Below are 20,359 nucleotides of genomic sequence, written 5' to 3' on the forward strand. Positions count from 1 at the left end.
CCTACAGAGGGCGCTAGTCCTATTACCCACCATAACACCCCAGGATGATAACCATGCATCTGTTGGTCCACTCAAGAAACCCAACTCCTATGTCGTAAGTAAAACTTTTTTCATTGTTTCGGTTTCAGAATTCTATGAGATACAAAATATTTCTTTCATTCCTATAATGTCTGGTAGTCTGACAATAACTCAATTTTGATATGGAATGTATGGAATTAAAATATATGTCTGATATCTTAGGTGTTACACCAAATGTAAAATGTAAAGCTCGGAAAAGTATTATCGATAGCGGTGGGTTACCATCGATTATCACTCATAGCCAATGCCGGATTTAGGACAAATGAGCATGAGGTCCTGTGCTAGTTAAGTTATGAGGCCCTGTAGTGTTAGACTTCTTTTCTTGTTGTGTATGTTTTCTTTGTGATCGTAATAACACTACAGAATCAATGGTTTTAGAACTTTATTGTTAAGCTATAATGGCTTTGAAGGTTCCTTGTTCTCAATAATAATGGCTGCTCGGAATATCTGAATGAGCTCTGATCCATCTCGCCATACACCCTATTTTATACCCCTAATTTCTGCACATCTTAGATAGCCTTGATGTTAATTTCCATCCCAAATATGGAATAAACCTCTTTATTTCACACGACTAAAGCAGCAAACATTACCTTATTTGGTCTACCAACCATAGGTCAATTAACAGACAAAATTTGATGGATATCTTGACAATGGTTATGATTTTACCAAAATATCACTGTTTTTTATGTATAACTATATATTCACGTTCATTAAGTACGTGTGATTTGACTCTATAGACAGAGTGAAGCAAGAATTTTTCAAAGAAACAAAATTGTCTTAAGGACCAAAGTGTTACAGCCCCTTACCTAAGCCCAGAAGGAGGTAGGCCTGGCATACCTACACAGGCAGTCCGGCATACATGTATTCCTCATAGTGAAAATCCAATCTGGAAGATAATCGATTTTTTTCTTAATTCTTAAATAATCAATTTGAGTAAATTTCAGTATCGATTAAGTCTATGCACGATAGGGATCAGGGACTTTAAAGGCTCAATACCACTCTTGTTGTAACTGAATAATATGTCCAAACTTTATTCTGGTCAACAAATTGTACTATTTTACAGTATTCCAATTAATTGATGATACAAATTTCATCTTAACACACCTAATTTAAAAAATTGGAAAAATTCAACTAAATGATTTGAAAAGCCTGACGTAAAGCTTTTCAAATGTGACTTGGATTTAAAAATATTTTCGAACCATCTGGACAAGTAAAATAGGATGTAATGAATAATTTACACAACAGGTAGGACACTTAAACATCTAATACTTAGAATAAGGCTAATATTTATTTCCTGGAGCTGTCAAGCCAGCAAGAGTGTTATTGTCTCTTTAATTGCAATTTTGAAAACCGTCTTCATTTTGATTTAAGATATTTTTCTTTCCAGCATAATCGTGCTAAGAAAGGTCATGTGGAGACGTTCACCTTGAATCCTAAATGTGTAAAACTGGGAGAATTGTATGGAGAAACAAATCCTATAACATTTGAATGGACAGACGGTCTCATTGCGTCTGCTACCAGAAAGTTTTATAAAGATTTAAACGTAGTGTCCGGAGGAGGAGAGGAAGGAAAAGAATTCCGTGCCGAGACTAATATGACCAATTATTCTCAAATGACACAGGTATGGAATAAAAATCTTATAAAAAGATACATTTTTGTTTTTCTGTTATTTTGATGAACTGAATTGAAATAGGGTTTAACTTCTTACTTTTCTGCTTCATCGGAGCTAATGACGATGGGCATGGTCATGCAGTGTGCTATGAAGGAAGTTTTGCCAGAATAGTGGTACTACGGCCTATTTTTATTTTGAATTTCAACTGTCAGGGTTCTTTCATTAAGAAATGTCACATTAGTTGGGTTAGAATAATAATTAATATTAACGCTAAATATTAAAACAGACATTATTAAGAGCTACATCTGCCTATTAATTAGACATTTATTAATGTGACAAGACCATAATCAACTCTTGATGCCATTGGATGGCTCCGATTTTAAACAGATTAAAACAGTTCGGTCATTTAATGATTTAATTCAAAAATTGAGAAGCTAGGCTAAGACTCAAATGACCAGTGCGGTAATTACGATCAATGCACACATCTTGTCAAAACTGGAACCATTGATAACTTTGCTCAAAATAAAGTAGTTTGAATGAAATTTTCAATATAATCAGTTTGCATTATCTAATTTTGAAAACGTTAGAACAACCAGCTCTTTATCTAAATTTCGCATAATGCCCCTTTAATAAATAAAGTGTTTTGACAACGAGAACATTGATATTGATGAAATCAATGCGATGTGTATTTTTAGACGACGACCCGTACTGGAGCTACAAGTGTCAGTGATCAGACGGATGTTGTAGAGGACGGAGAGAAGAAAGATCTATTAGAGACGGTGCCCACTGATTGGAGGTGGATTATATTGGACGGACCTGTTGATACACTGTGGGTAGAAAATCTTAATACAGTCTTAGATGATTCAAAGGTAACACAAATTTACATTTAGGGGGGCTAGATGGCTGAATGGTTAGCGTGCGCACGCTGTATCATAAAGTCTGTCATTGAGTCAACTGGCGTGGTTTCAAAATCCCGGTTGTACGTGGCAAGGAGTAGGGTCGCCTGTCCAACCTCGGGGGTTTTCTCAGGGTCCTCCGGTTTCCTCCCACTGCTAAAGACCCCTACGCGCAAGCGAATTCTTGAAATAAAATTAAACCATATGTTAGTCCCGAAATGACCTAGCTTGTGTCGAGTGGACGTTAAACCCCATTTCTCACTCTCACTTTACATTTACCTGTTTAGATATAAAGTAAAGCGATGTGGACGAATGTTTCAGCCACAGAGATTAAATAAGTGCTAACTGGCGTTAATAGTTACAGTTAGGGGCGGGGGAAGGGGTAATCCCCACAGAAACACTGTCCATGTGTCTAACAGTCTGCATGCACTTGACAGCACTGTTTTGGCAAAAGAGATTAATGCTATCTGGTGCAAACTGGTAAGGGTAGGAGGAGGGGAATCCCTACAGTAGCAGCGACCATGAGTATTAACTTTTGCATACATAACTCACAATGCTGGTTGCCTTGCAGTTGGCAGTCTACTACAGAACTATTACACAAATCCTTAACATTGCTAGACACACCCCCCCCCCCCCCCCGCCCCCAACAATGAAGCACTGGCCTTCAGTCCTCATGTACCCAACAGAAATCAAACTCACAACTGCACTGGTTGCCTAGCAGTTGGCGATTCTACATTTAGCTATAGGACGTACAGGAGTGCCAAAAGAATTGAGATTAACCTGATGAGGATCGTCCTTCTCCTCGATGTAAAGGACACCTTCCCAGCTCATACCCCAAACTGTGGATTAAAATAAAAATAAAATGTGTTTTGATATTGTTCAGATTTTATGTCTAATGAGTGTAGGATGTATTAGGTAAAGGACAAGAGTGCCAACAAGTTTGACAACAAAATGAAATGAAATGAAATGAAATGGAGTTTAACGTCCTAGTGTTCTGCTCCTAAACTGGGCTAATGAAGACGGGCATATACCATACAGTGTGCTATGAGGGAAATTTTGCCCGGGCAGTGGCACTTACGGCCTACTCTTATATCGAATTTCAACTGCCAAGGGATCTTTTGCGTGCACGTCAATGTGTACACAGGACCTCGGTTTTTCGTCCCATCCGAACGACTAGACAGCTGTCCTTGTCAGGCCCTCCATCCTGCATCAATGACAAGGGGGAACCACGCTGGAAAATCTGGATGAACTTTCTGGGCCAATGCAGGGATCAGATTGAAGAGCAACCTTATTCAGTGTCAAGGCAAACACTCTACCCACCAAGGCTCCAACCACCCCAACCAATACGTCATTAGTCCAAACTGTAATTAAATATAAAATTTGTTTTAATATTATTCAGGTTTTATGTCTGGCTAGTGGAGAACGTATTAGTTTAGTTTGTTTTAATATTATTCAGGTTTTATGTCTGGCTAGTGGAGAACGTATTAGTTTAGCACCTGGAATGAGATTAATATTTGAAGTAGATAATTTATCTCAAGCTAGTCCTGCTACCATCAGTAGATGTGCTATGGTCTATATGGTATGTATATCTTGTCTTTGTTATAAATTTACATTTTTATAAAGTTTCTGTTAGTTTAATCATTGAAACATTTCAATACCCGGCAAGATTTTATTTATTAGGTCACAGCAACATCATTTTTTGTTTCGTCTTGAATAAAGACCCTTGATTCTTGTGAAAAAAATTTGTATAAAATTGAAATGAGCATCCATGATTTTTTGTTTTCAAATTATTGTTTTTCTCCCAAGAAATAAAAGGCAAAATTTTCATTTCATACCGAAAGGATAAAAGTTCAAATTGGTGTATCCTTATCATAAGCAAGATTTTCAAGCTTAATCTCTCTCTGTTGCTGGAATTCTAAAATAGGCTGTTTCAAATGTTAATCAACTACTTATTAATTAAGTGATATAATCCCTGAGACTCAAGAGGCAGTTGTCTTTTAATATAATACTAGAATACTTGGTATGGATACAATCACTATTTTTATTCTACCACAAGATTTCAACATGTATTCACAAGTCATTTTCAAACCAATAAAACCCTGAGTGTGCATTTTGAAAATGACTTCTAGAATTATAATATTTAATGACTTGACTATTTCCCACTCGCTAACTCTTATTACTGGTAAATGAAAAATTACTTTCAGGATCCTGTTGAGTTTGTTAAAAATTGCAACATTTCACAAATCGGTTTCAAACAAGATAAAATCTAATGTATGACTTGAAAATTACTGCTCTAGAATCATAGTATTAATAAACTTCACCATCAAGATGTCAAAACCTATTCCCATTTCCCCCATTTTGTTTTGTTGGTAAACGAAAAATTAATTTCAGGATCCAGTTGAATTGGGATGGTGGCCATTTGTGAAAAGTTGGATACAGAATCTACCAAGAGATATTCCTGAAAGTGGACGTAATCATCTTCTAGCACTATTTGAGCACAGTATGGACAGAGGTCTAAAGTTCTTGAAGAAATACCAGAGATTCCAGACCGTGGTGGCACCAGATATGAGTATTGTGGCCACTTTGTGTCATTTATTGATGGCGTACCTTGACTACATGAGTAAACATGGTGGATTTGGTAACCCAGGTAACAACCATTGCATTAAAATAAGGGGTTGAGTAAAGTGACGTGGTTTTTATCCTAAGGTTGCACGTGACAAGGAATAGTATTGCCTACCCAACCCCGTGGGATTTCTCTGGGTTCTCAGGATTCCTGGCTGCTGGATGACCGAATGGTGAGCACATCTGTTATGTATCATAAGGTCCGTCATTGAGTCAACTGGCGTGGTTTTGATTCCCTGGTTGTTCGTGACAAGGAGTAGGGTTGCCTGTTCAACCTTGTGGGTTTTCTCCGGGTCCTCCTATTTCCTCCCACCGCTAAAGACCCAAGCGAATTATTGGAATAAAATTAAACCATATGTTAGTCCCGAAATGACCCAGTCTATTTCGAGTGGACGATGTGAGTCCCGAAAAGACCTAGTCTATGCCGAGTGAACGTCAAACCCCATTTCTCTCTCACTCTCTCTCATTTCATTTGATTTATTTTCAGACAAGGATGAGTTACGACCTGGTAGTACCGAGAGTCGTGTATCAAGTAGAAACTCATCTCATGGACCATTAGCCAAGTCTGGTAAATCTAAACGTAAATCGAAACGACAAAGTAAATTACGTGACGATATTGAAGCTATGGAGGATTCGCATAGTAAAGATGACAAGTAAGAAATAAATATAATAGTTTCTGCCATGAATAAAAGAACATTTAAATTTGATTCCTATGCTCCGCCCCCAGTGGCTCCTGATTGACAGGATTTATTTGAATAAACATCGATTCGTTGCATGAGTTTCATATTAATGATCCTTGAAACATCTTGACATCAAAAGTTCCTTCAAAAACAGCCGATTTGATGATTTACCGGGAACTATTTTTAGCACACAATGTGAGTGATTCGGCTAAATACGTGAAATTTCTGAAGAAATGCGAGCACTGATCTATCTTGGATCATTATGAAGTGACCGGCAGCAGGATACATCACATGACATTCAAAATGGCCGACGTTTCCTAGAGATAAACAAACAGTATACTTATCTCTGGGAGCGGAGATTGGTATAGATTATAGATAATGTAAAAAAAACACTGTACTGTTGAAATGGTCATAATTACAATCTGATTAAAACACAGATCCTATTTCGTTACATTTTTTATAGTTCAAAATTTCGTTTTACTTGATTTTACTACACTAGGATCTGGAAGAGTTGTCATGTTACCACCAGTCTGTTACGGCAACTTTTTGGCGTGCCATGCACAGAACTGTGGGTAAACCACTAGAAACGCCAACACTGATTGATTAATCAATGTCTGACGTCATAGAGTCAAAAGACGCTCGCACGACCCCTGACACGGCCATCGAAAGTATAAAAAACGAAACGAAATATAGATCTGTATTTTAATCAGATTGCTACACTGTAATCCAGGTATCATTTAATCTTGTGTATTTAGCACTGATTTCTTTCACATTCATTTAATATCAAATCTTTGTTTAAAAATTTGTTAAAATCACCAAAAATCATCTAACTTGTACTTGTGTCCAGTCTAAAACTGACCATTCAATTTTGATAATCAGCGTATAATTTACAAGCGTTTAATTTCTAGATCACTGTTGAAAAATAAACAACCCAACTGATTATTGATGTATAATGATTAATTTTTGAACAGTGGTCATGGAATTAAATACTTGTAAATTGGACACTCATTATCAAAATTAATCAGTCAGCTTTAAACTGGACACAGTTACAAATTAGATGATTTTGGATGATTTTAAATGATTTTTACAAATTTTTAAACAAAGATTTGTTACTAAACGAATGTGAAAGAAATTAATGCTAGATACAAAAGATTAAATGATACCCAGGTTCCAGTGCTATAATTAAATTCTCTACTGGTGCAAATTCGAACTCTTTATTTGTATTTTTCAGGAATGATAAACCATATTACTTACATAAAAGTCCTGGTCAGTTGTTGAACTTTCTGGGTAAACTTTACGCCTTTTGTTACACCTGGAGCGTGGGCGGCATACTGCGACGTCAGGAGGATATGGACGAGGATGAGGTCAGTCGTCGAGGCTCGGATAAAGACGTTGATGTTAATATCTGTAACGAATTCGATAATTTTATGAGGGAAATCTTTGAAGTTGAGCCTCCATTAGGTGTACGATTACCAGCCGGCAACCGGAGTATGTACAGTTTCTTCGTCAATATGGAGACGGGCGGCTTCTCTCCCTGGGATGCAATGATACCAACGACCAAATCGCTGATTGAAAAAGGGGCCATGATAACGATTGGAGAGACAATGGGATTAATGTCTGATCAGAAGAAAAGTGATGAACCTCAGGAGGCGGAGATTGTTCCAACTGTTGACATCATCCGCTTCTCTTTCCTGACTAGTTTACTTCTGCTTCATAAACATCCAGTTCTTATTACAGGTAAGTACAGACAGTTACACTTATTGGAAATTGGATTGAACTTTACGGAACTGAATTCTGTAAATCCCAATAATAAGATTTGGGTCTGTAAAGATTAATAGAATAACAAAATATCTCAACCAACCAAATAATCTGAAACATGCTTGCTGAGTTAGTTGCATTGACAGAATTGTGACATTTAATGGCAATTCTGTCAGTTCAGACTGTTACAGATACCTGCTGACACACTCTTAATCCCTGCCTTCAGTCCCCTAAACCAACCATTAACCCAAACTTGGCCCAGTCAGTTATCTCTAAGTCTTCAACACCCTAGCCCTAATCAATTATCTCTGTCTTCAACACCCTAGCCCTAATCAATTATCTCTAAGTCTTCAACACCCTAACCCCAATCAATTATTTCTAATAGTAAGTGCAGGAAGACCGCGCTCCACGTAAAACAAAAATCTACAAGATAAACCTGCAGACAAGACATAAAATAGATATTGCACCAAATAAACAAATATCAAATCAAGTGATTGGATGGGCCAGCCGTAAGCGTCCACTGCGCTAGTCTTCAACACCCAAACCCTAATCAGTTACTTCTAAGTCTTTAACACCCTAGTCCCAACCAGTTATTTCTAAGTCTTCAACACCCTATCCCCAATCAGTTATCTCTAAGTCTTCAACACCCTAACCCCAATCAGTTATCTCTAAGTCTTCAACACCCTAGCCCCAGTTATTTCTTCAACACACTAGCCCCAGTCAGTAATTTCTAAGTCTTCAACACCCTAGCCCCAATCAGTTATTTCTAAGTCTTTAACACCCTAGCCCTAATCAGTTATTTCTAAGTGTTCAACATCCCATCCCCAATCAGATATTCCCAATGCCTCTAAGATGATTCATTTGCATCATTAATATGTTTTTTAGGTGATTCCCCAATCAGTTTATTCCGATGCCTCTAAGATGATTCATTTGTATCATTAATATATTTTTTAGGTGATTCCCCAATCAGTTATTTCCGATGCCTCTAAGGTTAAACATTTGTATCATTACTATATTTTTTCTAGGGGATTCTGGTGTCGGAAAATCTGCCATTATCAACAACATGTTAAAACGTCTGCAAAAAGAAGGGGGAACAACTTACAAGAATGGAACTATTCTTGGCGAGATCTTTAACTATTCAGAGAAACACACCTCCATCTTGGATGACATAAGTAGTCTGACTAGGTTCGGCGAGGAAGAAACCGAAAGTAAATCACTGGATGTTTTACTCGGCACAGCGAAACCAAAGATTCAGACTGGCCTGTTGAGTACCACCATACAGTTCAGCGCTCAGACAAGTTCAGCTCGACTTCAGGCTCAAATAATGCACAAGTTGATCAAGAAGGGTAAAGATGCAATGGGTGCTCCTAAAGGCAGAAAGGTGAGATTGATATATTTTTAAAATACACCCCGATTATTTTATCATTAGCAATTACAAACAAGGGAGGCGTCGGGGCTCATTTGTGTTTTACACTGGCTCACTAATGGGGAGGGGGATCACGGTGGCTAAGTGGGTAAGATGCTGGATCACTAGCCTGGAGGTCGGGTGTTCGATCCCTGTATTGGCCGAGAAAGTTCATCCAGATTTTTCTGGCATGGTTTTCCCTTGTCAGTGATGCAGAACGGAGGGCCTGACAAGGAAAGCTGTCTAGTCGTTCGGATGGGACGGAAAAACCAAAATGCTGTGTACACATTGGCGTGCACGTAAAAGATCCCTTGACAGTTGTAATTCGATATAAGAGTAGGCCGTAGTGCCGCTGTCCGGGCAAAATTTCCCTCATAGCACACTGTATGGCATATACCTGTCTTCATTAGCCCAGTTCAGAGCAGAACAGTAGGACATTCAACCCCATTTCATTTCACTAATGGGGAATTCCCCAGTTCAATCCGATGTTGACCAAGAAAGTTCCATGAGATTATCATGGTTTAGTGCAGAGAGCCTGGCAATGTGTAGCTTCTAGTGGTAAAATATAAAGAGCACGTTAAAGATTAATCGACAAGCAAAATTTTCCTTGATAGCACATGCATGGCATATGCCAGTATTCATTAGCCCCGGAGGTCGCAGGTTCGCTCCCAGTGTTAGCTGAGAAAGTTCATCGAGATTTTCCGATGTGGTTTCCCCTTGTCAGTCAGTGGTGCTGAACAGAGGGCCTGAAAAAAAAAGCTGTCTAGTCGTTGGGATGGGATGGAAAACAGATCCTGTGTACACATTGGAGTGCACGTAAAAGATCCCTTGGCAGTTGGAATTTGATATAAAAGTAGGCCATAGCGCGACTGTCTGGGCAAAATTTCCCTCATAACACACTGTTGACATATGCCCATCTTCATTAGCCCAGTCAGAGCAGAACAGTAGGACGTTAAACCCCCATTTTATTTCATTTCATTAGCTAGATTGATACAGAAATGTAAGATGTCATTTCAGCGAAAGTGCTCAATTCGAAACTCCAAGATTTTATGATCCTTTACTCCATACTCGTAATGATAAAAAAATTTTGAGTGAACTTGTATGAATTTTCCTTTACTTCAGGTGGTTGTGTTTGTGGATGATTTGAATATGCCGGCACCAGAACAATATGGTGCCCAGCCGCCTTTAGAATTATTACGTCAATATCTAGAACTCGGTGGTTTCTACGATACCAAGAAATTACAATGGAAGGTACGTGTATGGACAAATATCAGAATTTTATATAAAGATATGTTTTCCATTACTTTCCTTCCTCCAAACTTTGAAGTGTGAATTTGACAAAAAAATGTTTTATAAGAATTCTTTTTTCTTTCATTATAGGATATATTGGATGTAACCTTGGTTACAGCTTGTGGTCCACCTGGTGGTGGAAGAAATCCAACCAGTCCCAGATTACTCAAACATTTCTGGTAAAATGATTTATTTTGATTAAATGGTTTATTTTGGGGGCTAACTAATATAAGGATGAGAGTTTTCAAACATATTAAAGAAATCAGTAGATGACCATATTATAGTACGTTGTAACTCTAAGCCAGTGGTTCTCAACCTTTTCTTGCCCACGGCACACCTTGGAACTCATGAAAAAATAGCAGCACATCTGGGTAAATATATATGAAAAATATTTGAATTTTATAAAATAAAAACATGGCAAGTTATAGACGGCAGACAGAGACTAGTCATAGACACATAGCATGATTCAAACTAAATAAAGAAAAACACAGCTTTTAACTTACCAATAGACACCAATGGTTTTTCGCATTTACATAGTGTGCCGTTAATAATTTTGGGGCACACTGGTTGAGAATCACTGCTCTAAGCAAATTCTATTTTTGAATTGTCAGATATCCTCTCACCGTCTCATATAATAACTTTTCACCTTCAACTGAATTATCAGTGAAATGAAATTCGATCGCATGTCTGTTATCGCTCGTTAATTCAATCAGTTATATAGAATGATAACTCGTGTGTTTGTCATGTTTGGCGTCACTTCCCGTTTCTTCACATGCTTGTTACACATCTCCCGTAGCAATGATATCTGTGTTAAAATTATATTTGGGATGTATTTAACCAGTTCTATCACATATTTTATAATGACTGACACCAATATTGTCCTTTAACACTGTAACCCGGGTATCATTTAATCCTGTGTTCTTAGCACTAATTTCTTTCACATTCGTTTAATATCAAATCTTTGTTTAAAAATTAGTAAAAATCATTTAAAATCACCCAAAGTCATCTATTTGTACTTGTGACCAGTTTAAGGCTGACTGATTAATTTTGATAATGAGTGTCCAATTTACAAGTATTTGATTTCCTGAGGCTTATGGGAATTTCAGTCGCCTTTACATTATCTAGTTTTTAACTATTATAGTGAGAACTGCCAACTCGTTATCGAATCTCCCATAATGTATCTTTAAATGATACCCAGGTGACAGTGTTATCTGATCTTCTACATCTGTCTGTTATTTCAGTATTTTTGCTCTGCCCCAGCCTTCAACTAGATCATTACAACATATATACCAGGTTCAGCTCGGCAGATTTTTACAAGATGGCGAGTTTATGCCCGAAGTACAAGATTGTTTATTTGCGATGGTGTCGGCAAGTATTGCGATATATTATAGGATGGGAAGCATCATGTTGCCAACGCCAACCAAATCACATTATACATTTAATATCAGAGATCTCTCTAAGGTAAGAACACTTGAATTCATTCCTGAAAATGTTGGCCATAACTTAGCGATATCAACCCAGTAAAGAGGAGAATTTTGTCTGGACAGTGGCTTTTCTGTCTACTTTCACTTCAGCATGGTTGGGTGGCCAAATGGTTAGCGTGTGTTGTATCATAAGGTCTGTCATTGAGTGGCATGGTTTCAATTCCCCGGATGTACGTGACAAGGGGTAGGGTTGCATGTCCAACCTTGTGGGTTTTCTCCGGGTCCTTCGATTTCCTCCCACTGCCAAAGACCCCTATGCGCAAGTTTGTGTCGAGTAGACATTAAATCCCATTTCTCTATCTCTCTCTGTCGACTGCATACGCCAAGGGATCTTTTTACATAAACGCCATGGTGTACACAAGTAGACCTTGTTTTTTGGTCACATTCAAACAACAAGGCCCAATATCCCTTGTACGCGTCACAGGTAGACAGGTCTGTGCCCTAACTCTCAACTACCAGATCCCCACTGTCATCAGAAACTATTGACTGGGGGAATATGTATATAACAGGATTTTTAGATACCTTTTACAGTCTTTTGATGGGGAGGGAGTTATGTATGGTTAGGGGGTTATGTATGGGGGGGGGATGTAGTATGGGGGCCTATTGATCTAACACATACACTTTAGGTCAGTTAAGTGATGTGGTTTAAACCCAAGCTTGTACGTGACATGGGTTTTCTCTGGATCCACCAGTTTTATAATTTCCACTACTAAAACACTGCTATAACCAATTATTGAAATAGAATTGAACAGTGTGTTAGTACCAAAATGACCTAGTTTGTGCATAGTGGATGTTAAACCCCATTTCTCTCTCTCTCTTTATTTCTATATAAATATATTATAGGTCCTTGATTGAGTATTTAGTTCTATATTTCAGGTTATACCAGACTTATTACAAGCCCTTGATTCAATATCTATTTCTATATTCCAGGTTATCCAAGGTTTATTACAGGCGAATGATTCGGTGATAGTCAGTAAAGATAGTTGTGCCCAGTTATTGGCTCATGAAGCTACTCGAGTCTTCCATGACCGTCTAGTTGATACACAGGATAGAATGACTTTCTTTGATGTCCTCTCAGATAACCTTCACGATTATTTCAAGGTATGTAATATTACTAATCATAATTGCTTTATTTCCCTCATAGCACACTGAATGACATATGCTCGCCTTCATTAGCCCAGTCATTTCTTATTACATATGGTGCTGGAATTTCAACCAAATGACTACTAATGGCTGCAAATTACAGTGACTCTCAAGTTCATCTACAATATGTCTGTCGAAAAAGGCCTGTGTCTTTTTACTGTTTTTAACTTTTCATGGTAAAGAGTTCCATATGATGGAAGCATGACAGTAATTGATTAAAATTCCTTTTAAAAAAAAATAGAGCAAACTCACAATAGGAAGAAATATAAGCTACAATACTAAAGGGATCTGAAATGAAATGAAATGAAATGGAGTTTAACGTCCTACTGTTCTGCTCCTAACCTGGGCTAATGAAGACGAGCATACGCCATACAGTGTGCTATGAGGGAAATTTTGCCCGGACAGTGGCACTACGGCCTACTCTTATATCGAATTCCAACTGCCAAGGGATCTTTTACGTGCACGCCAATGTGTACACGGGACCTCAGTTTTTCGTCCCATCCGAACGACTAGACAGCTTTCCTTGTCAGCCCCTCCGTCCTGCATCACTGACAAGGGAGAACCACGCCGGAAAATCTGGATGCACTTTCTCGGCCAATGCAGGGATCGAACACCCGACCTCCAGGCTAGCGAGCTACCGTCTTACCCACTTAGCCACGTGATTCCCCTAAAGGGGTCTATATATTAATAAGACAGTTTCTTTAATGATTAGGGGATCACATGGTTAAGAGGGTAAGACGCTGGCTCGTTAGCCTGGAGGTCGGGTGTTCGATCCCTGCATTGTTCGAGAAAGTGCATCCAGATTTTCCAGTGTGGTTTCCCCTTGTCAGTGATGCAGGACAGGAGGGCCTGACAAGGACAGCTGTCTAGTCCTTCGGATGAAACGAAAAACCGAGGTCCCGTGTAAATATTGGAATGCACGTAAAAGATCCCCTGGCAGTTGGAATTCGATATAAGAGTAGGCGATAGTGCCGCTGCCCAGGCAAAATTTCCCTCATAGCACACTGTATGGTGTATGCCCGTCTTCATTAGCCCAGTATAGGAGTAGAACAGTAGGAAGTTAAACCCCATTTCATTTTCATTTCATTTCTTTAATGATTGAATATAAATATAGCGTCGCCATTTTATGTCAGGCGCATGCACACATAAGGCACAGACTGTATTTGTTAGAGGTATTCCAGGATACACAGTTACAAAATATTGTATACATATCTACTGTACTATTATTTTAGGTAAAATGGACAGCCGAGAAGTTGAGGAATGAACAGGTTTTATTTGGAGATTTTTTCGAGATTGATACGACCAATAGAACATATCAACCACTTGCTGATCGCAGTAAACTAGGCACAGTGCTAGAAGATTATTATATGAGACTGAACTTCGGTAATTCTAAGGTATGTCAATCATTTCATAAACACCCATTATTTCTTGTTTCATGTTACTGGTCTGAATCCTGAATTAAAGTTTCTTTCTTAAGAATAAAATTCAAATATCAATCTGGATAATTTCCTGGCTTCGATTAGGAAAAGAGAGAGAGAGAGAAATTTTAATGTCCACTCGACTAAGTCATTTTGGGACTGACATGGTTCAATTTTATTTCAATAATTCGCTAGCAGTGGGAGGAAACCGGAGGACTCAGTGATGGACCTTATGGCCATCCTCCCCTCGATAAGGAAGACGCAGTGTACTGCCGAATTTTCAATTCATCTTTGTAAATACTGAAAGGAATTAAACCATTCCTGTTAGTAATGTCATCATCACAATATCTTAGTTTGTTAGAGATTTAATTGACATTCAGAGACGTTAATATATGAGATACGCTAACAAAATTGAGTATAAAGCCATTTTGAATGCGTCAAAATTCACTGACCTGATTATTTTGGGATGTTGTATATTTCAGTCGAGTCAGTTGGTATTTTTTAAAGATGCTGTAGAACATATTGTACGAGCTGCTCGAGTCTTTAGACAGCCAGGTGGACATCTTTTACTGGTAAGTTTTATTTACGTTTCTGTAGAGTGATTTGTAATAACCTGTGATTTAGTGCACCATCCATAATTTTTAAAAGTTTTATCCAAATTCAGAGGCCTCATTCACGAACATTTAAACTAGTTTAGTCATTTCATTGTCTCAAATTTAAAATCTTTGTACAAGTTCTAGCTGTTAGCCAATCGAAAGACTGAATTCTAAAACTATTTTAGTTTTCAAGAATAAGACCCTTGCTTTCTTATCCAATGAAACCATTCCACGTCAGACATTTGACTGGAGCATACAAGCTTGTGCATTCATAGGGAGTAAGTCTAATCTCTGAATTATAGACCATTGGTATCCCATTGGGAGAAGAAGAAAAAGTACCATGAATGATCTGCGTTCCACTGCGAATAGAAAGATCTAACAAAGAAAAAGAAAGATCTTACAATAGCACTATTAGCCATAAGATAGGTTTCAGGAAGGACTCAGCTCAGGACACCATCCTATTGTAGTAAATCCCTTGTGTATGAAACCAGTATTTGTGATATATAGGGAAATTTGATCGAATGTTCTGGAATTGAATTCTCCTAATCCCATTAAAGTTGTCAATGGAGTAAACACAAGAATTTAGGGTGACAGTGCATTTGCCAACTGAATATGATACAATCAACTAATCATCTGTCATCTGAAATTTTTTAATATATTCTGATGGTACTGACAAATCCAAACCTTCTGGACGGACAATCTAGCTCTCCCTTTGTGAATAAGTGTTTTTTATTTTTATTTTTTTAAACCTTCTGGACTGACTATTAAGCACCCCCATTTTGTGAATATCTTTCCGATTAAAAGTGCATTTTATTTTAAATTTAGGTTGGATTGGATGGTACAGGCAAATCTACTGTGGTTCATCTGGCCAGCCATATAGCTCGCTGTGAACTCTTCCGTTTATCCCTACATAAACATTACGGAACACTGGAATTCCGAGATGACTTGAAGAAGGTGTTCAGAATCAGTGGTGTCAAAGGTCAAAATACTGTCTTCTTATTGGCCGATTCCGACATTGTGAAGGTAAGTAATTATAAGGCCACCATTACAGCAGTTGTGTCAACTAAACAATAGTAGAACTTAAACAACTTGACCAACAGTGTCTAATCTATCAAGAAGCAATTCTACCAAGAAGAAAAGCACATGAAATATGAGCAAAAACCCACAACACCTGGCCTAGAAGTTCATGCTTGGAATGAAACTGGATGGTTTTGGAGCAACGTAACTATGATGATATAGAATCAGAATACAATAAGCTACATAACAAATTATCAAGAAATGGGTTTTTTTTTTATTAAAGACTGTAAATGTTATGGGAAATGGAAGATCATTTTCCATATTTCCCGAAGTTGACATGATTTCTGGAAAGTCTGCTTTGAACAATGCTCTTGAAAATTTTGTTTTGAAATGAAATGAAACGAGGTTTAACTATGTCCTAGTTTTCTGCACCAACTGGGCTAATAAAGACAGGATATATTGATTTCCGTTTGACTATTTTCTGACAACTAGAAACCTGGCTTTAGACATTTCTCTTAAGGGAGGAGGCTATCTGAAAAATTTTGTTCTGAAATGTTAAAGCTATTGAATTGAAAATGGTACAAGTAGTTAGAAAATGTAATAAACAAGGAAAAATTAACATTAAAAAAGTTGTTGCCAGGGTAACACATTTTTTTGGAAACATAATAAAAAACGTAGGTACACTATATCTCTGTAACTGATTAAGAATTTTATATTGAATTCTGTATGACTATTTATTTGAAGGAATCATTGCTCGAGGATATCAACTGTATCTTGAATTCCGGGGAAGTTCCGGATCTTTTTGATAATGAAGAATTGGACGGAATAACCATGGATTTAAAGAGTGCTGCTTCTGAAGCCGATATACCGGACACAAGAGTCGCTGTTTATCAGTTCTTTATACAAAGAGTTAGAAAAAACCTTCACGTTGTCCTAACAATGAGTCCTGCAGGCGATAAATTCCGTCAGAGATGTCGAATGAATCCTGCGCTCATTAACTGCTGTACTATAGACTGGTACGATGAATGGACGGATGAGGCTATGCTCAGTGTTGCTCAAGTTTTCTTTCAAAATACCGAATTTATTACTGATGAAAGATATGATGTGGAGGTATGTAGTACACTCAGTTTACGACTTTGTATAAAACTCTATAACACCAATCACAAGATTATGTGGCTTCTATACATGTGCATTATTCTGTATTGGCCGTACAATTGTATAGTTACATAGTGGAGGTTGATCGTAGCCATGTTTGAAAATTGGGTTTTGAAAAAAAAGGCTCTTTTTCCGGCATGCAAAATGACCATTGGGTCAGATCTAGTTGCGGTCATTTTCCATAGCCCTAGGTCTTGACCGGCATATACGGCCGACATGGAACCCATGGTATGTAGATATATTTCTGTTTATCTTGAAGAAGGTCAATCACTCCCTTCTCAAAAACCTCTTCCCATAGATATTGTATCCCAAAATGGAAGTTTTTTGATTCTGGTTGGTCGAAAAACTATATTCCATCAACTGTTAATGAATTCTTGCTTGTCATGTTGCAGTCCAAGATTTCGTTTCGAGGTTACAAGAAGTAGGGTCACCTGCCCGACCTTGTGGTTTTTCTCCTGGTCCTCCGGTTTCCTTGGTTTCCTTGCACTGGTACAGCTGACGTTTCTTTACTTTAATTATTATATTATATGTTATTCAAAATTGCGTAAAATATAAACGATTTTAGTCAGTATTTGAATCATCAAATGCTGTATTATATACGATGTATTGTTTGAATTATATGTTATAATTATATATTATGTAATCTAAAATTATCTGAGATAATAAAGAGATTTTAGTCAGTATAGAGCGTGTGTAGATATACATCGTATTATCTCGTCAACATCCTCTAAATACTGGGAGGAAATAATACATTGTCTAATCCACTCAATATCTCAACCATCTGATGGTCTAGAGAGTTGATGTATTATTTTGATATTTTACTTCCCAGGTTATAAAAGAGAGAGTAGCTAAAGCATGTGTAGATATACATCGAAGTATCTCATCGACATCCACACAATACTGGGAGGAAATGACATCCACTCAATATCTCGACCATCTGATGAACTAGAGAGTTGATGTATTATTTTGATATTTTACTTTCCAGGTTATAAAAGAGAGAGTAGCTAGAGCGTGTGTAGATATACATCGAAGTATCTTATCGACATCCACTAAATACTGGAGGAAATAATACATTGTCTAATCCACTCAATATCTCGGCCATCTGATGGTGTAGAGAGTTGATGTATTAATTTTGATATTTTACTTTCCAGGTTATAAAAGAGAGAGTAGCTAGAGCATGTGTAGACATACATCGAAGTATATCATCGACATCCACACAATACTGGGAGGAAATGACATCCACTCAATATCTCGGCCATCTGATGGTCTAGAGAGTTGATGTATTAATTTTGATATTTTACTTTCCAGGTTATAAAAGAGAGAGTAGCCAGAGCATGTGTAGATATACATCGTAGTATATCATCGACATCCACACAATACTGGGAGGAAATGACATCCACTCAATATCTCGGCCATCTGATGATCTAGAGAGTTGATGTATTAATTTTGATATTTTACTTTCCAGGTTATAAAAGAGAGAGTAGCTAGAGCATGTGTAGATATACATCGAAGTATCTCGTCGACATCCACACAATACTGGGAGGAAATGAGACGTCATTATTATACAACACCTAGCAGTTATATGGAACTTATTAGACTTTATTCTACTATGTTACGAGATAATAAACAAGAGTTTGTAAACAACAGGTGAGAATTTTAACATCTAGAGTTCTTATCAGGGTTGGGGTTGGATGGTGCGCTGTATCATACGGTCTGTCATTGAGTCAACTGGCGTGGTTTTGATTCTCCGGTTATACATGGCAAGGAGTAGGGTCGCCTGTCCAACCTCGTGGGTTTTCTCCACGTCCTCTGGTTTCCTCCCATTGACCCTTACGCACAAGCGAATTATTGAAATAAAATTAAACCATATGTTAGTCCCGAAATGGCCTAGTTGGTTGAGTGGGCATTAAACCCCATCCCTCTCTCTCTTATCATGGTTGGAGTAAGACACAGGCTTACAAACCATGAGGTCTGGGGTTCGATCTTGAAATTTGGTCAAGAAAATTGCATGGTTTGCTCTTGTCAGTGAAGCAGGACAGATGGCCTGGAATGAAATGAAATGAAATGAAATGGGGTTTAACGTCCTACTGTTCTGCTCCTAACCTGGGCTAATGAAGACGGGCATACGCCATACAGTGTGCTATGAGGGAAATTTTGCCCGGACAGCGGCACTACGGCCTACTCTTATATCGAATTCCAACTGCCAAGGGATCTTTTACGTGCATGCCAATGTGTACACGGGACCTTGGTTTTTCGTCCCATCTGAACGACTAGACAGCTTACCTTGTCAGCCCCTCCGTCCTGCATCACTGACAAGGGAGAACCACGCCGGAAAATCTGGATGAACTTTCTCGGCCAATGCAGGGATCGAACACCCGACCTCCAGGCTAGCGAGCTAGCGTCTTACCCACTTAGCCACGTGATCCCCCTGCAATGAAAAAGTGTCTGGTTATTTGGATGAGACAAAAAAAAACAGAGATCATGTGTACATCTTGACATAATAAATAGTAATTGTATTCCATAGGATTGTGATCTGTATATATCTAGTTTAATTTCTGATGCCAGGATAAAAGCAAACTATTCAATCTGTTCTCTGTTAGTTTGTAGAACTAATTTGATTTGTATTTATTTGTTTTTTTAAAATTATTAATGAAAGTTTAGCAGAAAATTGGTTCCTAATCCAATAAATATCGCAGGCTAGCATTGACATCGAGAGTTGATTATGGTCTGGATAAGTTAATTAATGTCTAATTGATAATTTATATAACATTTCAGCCCTAAAGAAAGACCTGCAATGGGCAGATTTAGCTCTTGAATAAAGTATGTTTAAAGGGTACATAATGTATCTTTAACTATTATGATTTGTATTTATTTGTATTTTTAGAGAGAGATTACAGATAGGTTTATATAAATTATCAGAAGCTAATTCATTGGTTGGTGAAATGCAGGACGAGTTGGGTTCCCTGGGACCTAAAATAGAAGAAAAAGCTAAGGTAAGTTGAGAAGACTTCCGTCACAACATCCCAAGCCCTTGAACACCAAAAACAAATTTGTTTCACACAAAAAAAAATTATATCTAAAAAATTTATATTTAGCAAAAGTAGGAACTACTGTCCCAGTTAACACTGATCGTTAGATTTACATAAAATTTACGTCATTATGGTTAGATTTTGGTTAGCGTCCAATAATGGTAAAATTCTATGGT

General features: G+C 37.8%; 1 protein-coding gene across 1 annotated transcript; it reads left to right on the forward strand.

Annotated features, from left to right (window-relative positions):
- Positions 1-8,685: 8,685 nt before the first annotated feature.
- LOC126821339 (dynein axonemal heavy chain 6) lies at positions 8,686-18,371 on the forward strand (the record flags this gene model as incomplete). The annotated part of the gene is made up of 10 exons (XM_050549748.2): positions 8,686-9,027; positions 10,174-10,302; positions 10,432-10,520; positions 11,583-11,802; positions 12,756-12,926; positions 14,201-14,362; positions 14,869-14,958; positions 15,808-16,005; positions 16,744-17,109; positions 18,306-18,371. Coding segments are annotated over exons 1-10 (1,809 nt in total), but the record flags the coding sequence as incomplete, so codon positions are not given.
- Positions 18,372-20,359: the final 1,988 nt, after the last annotated feature.

The sequence above is a fragment of the Patella vulgata genome, chromosome 5 (assembly GCF_932274485.2).
Source record: "Patella vulgata chromosome 5, xgPatVulg1.2, whole genome shotgun sequence".
Classification (NCBI taxonomy): domain Eukaryota; kingdom Metazoa; phylum Mollusca; class Gastropoda; family Patellidae; genus Patella; species Patella vulgata.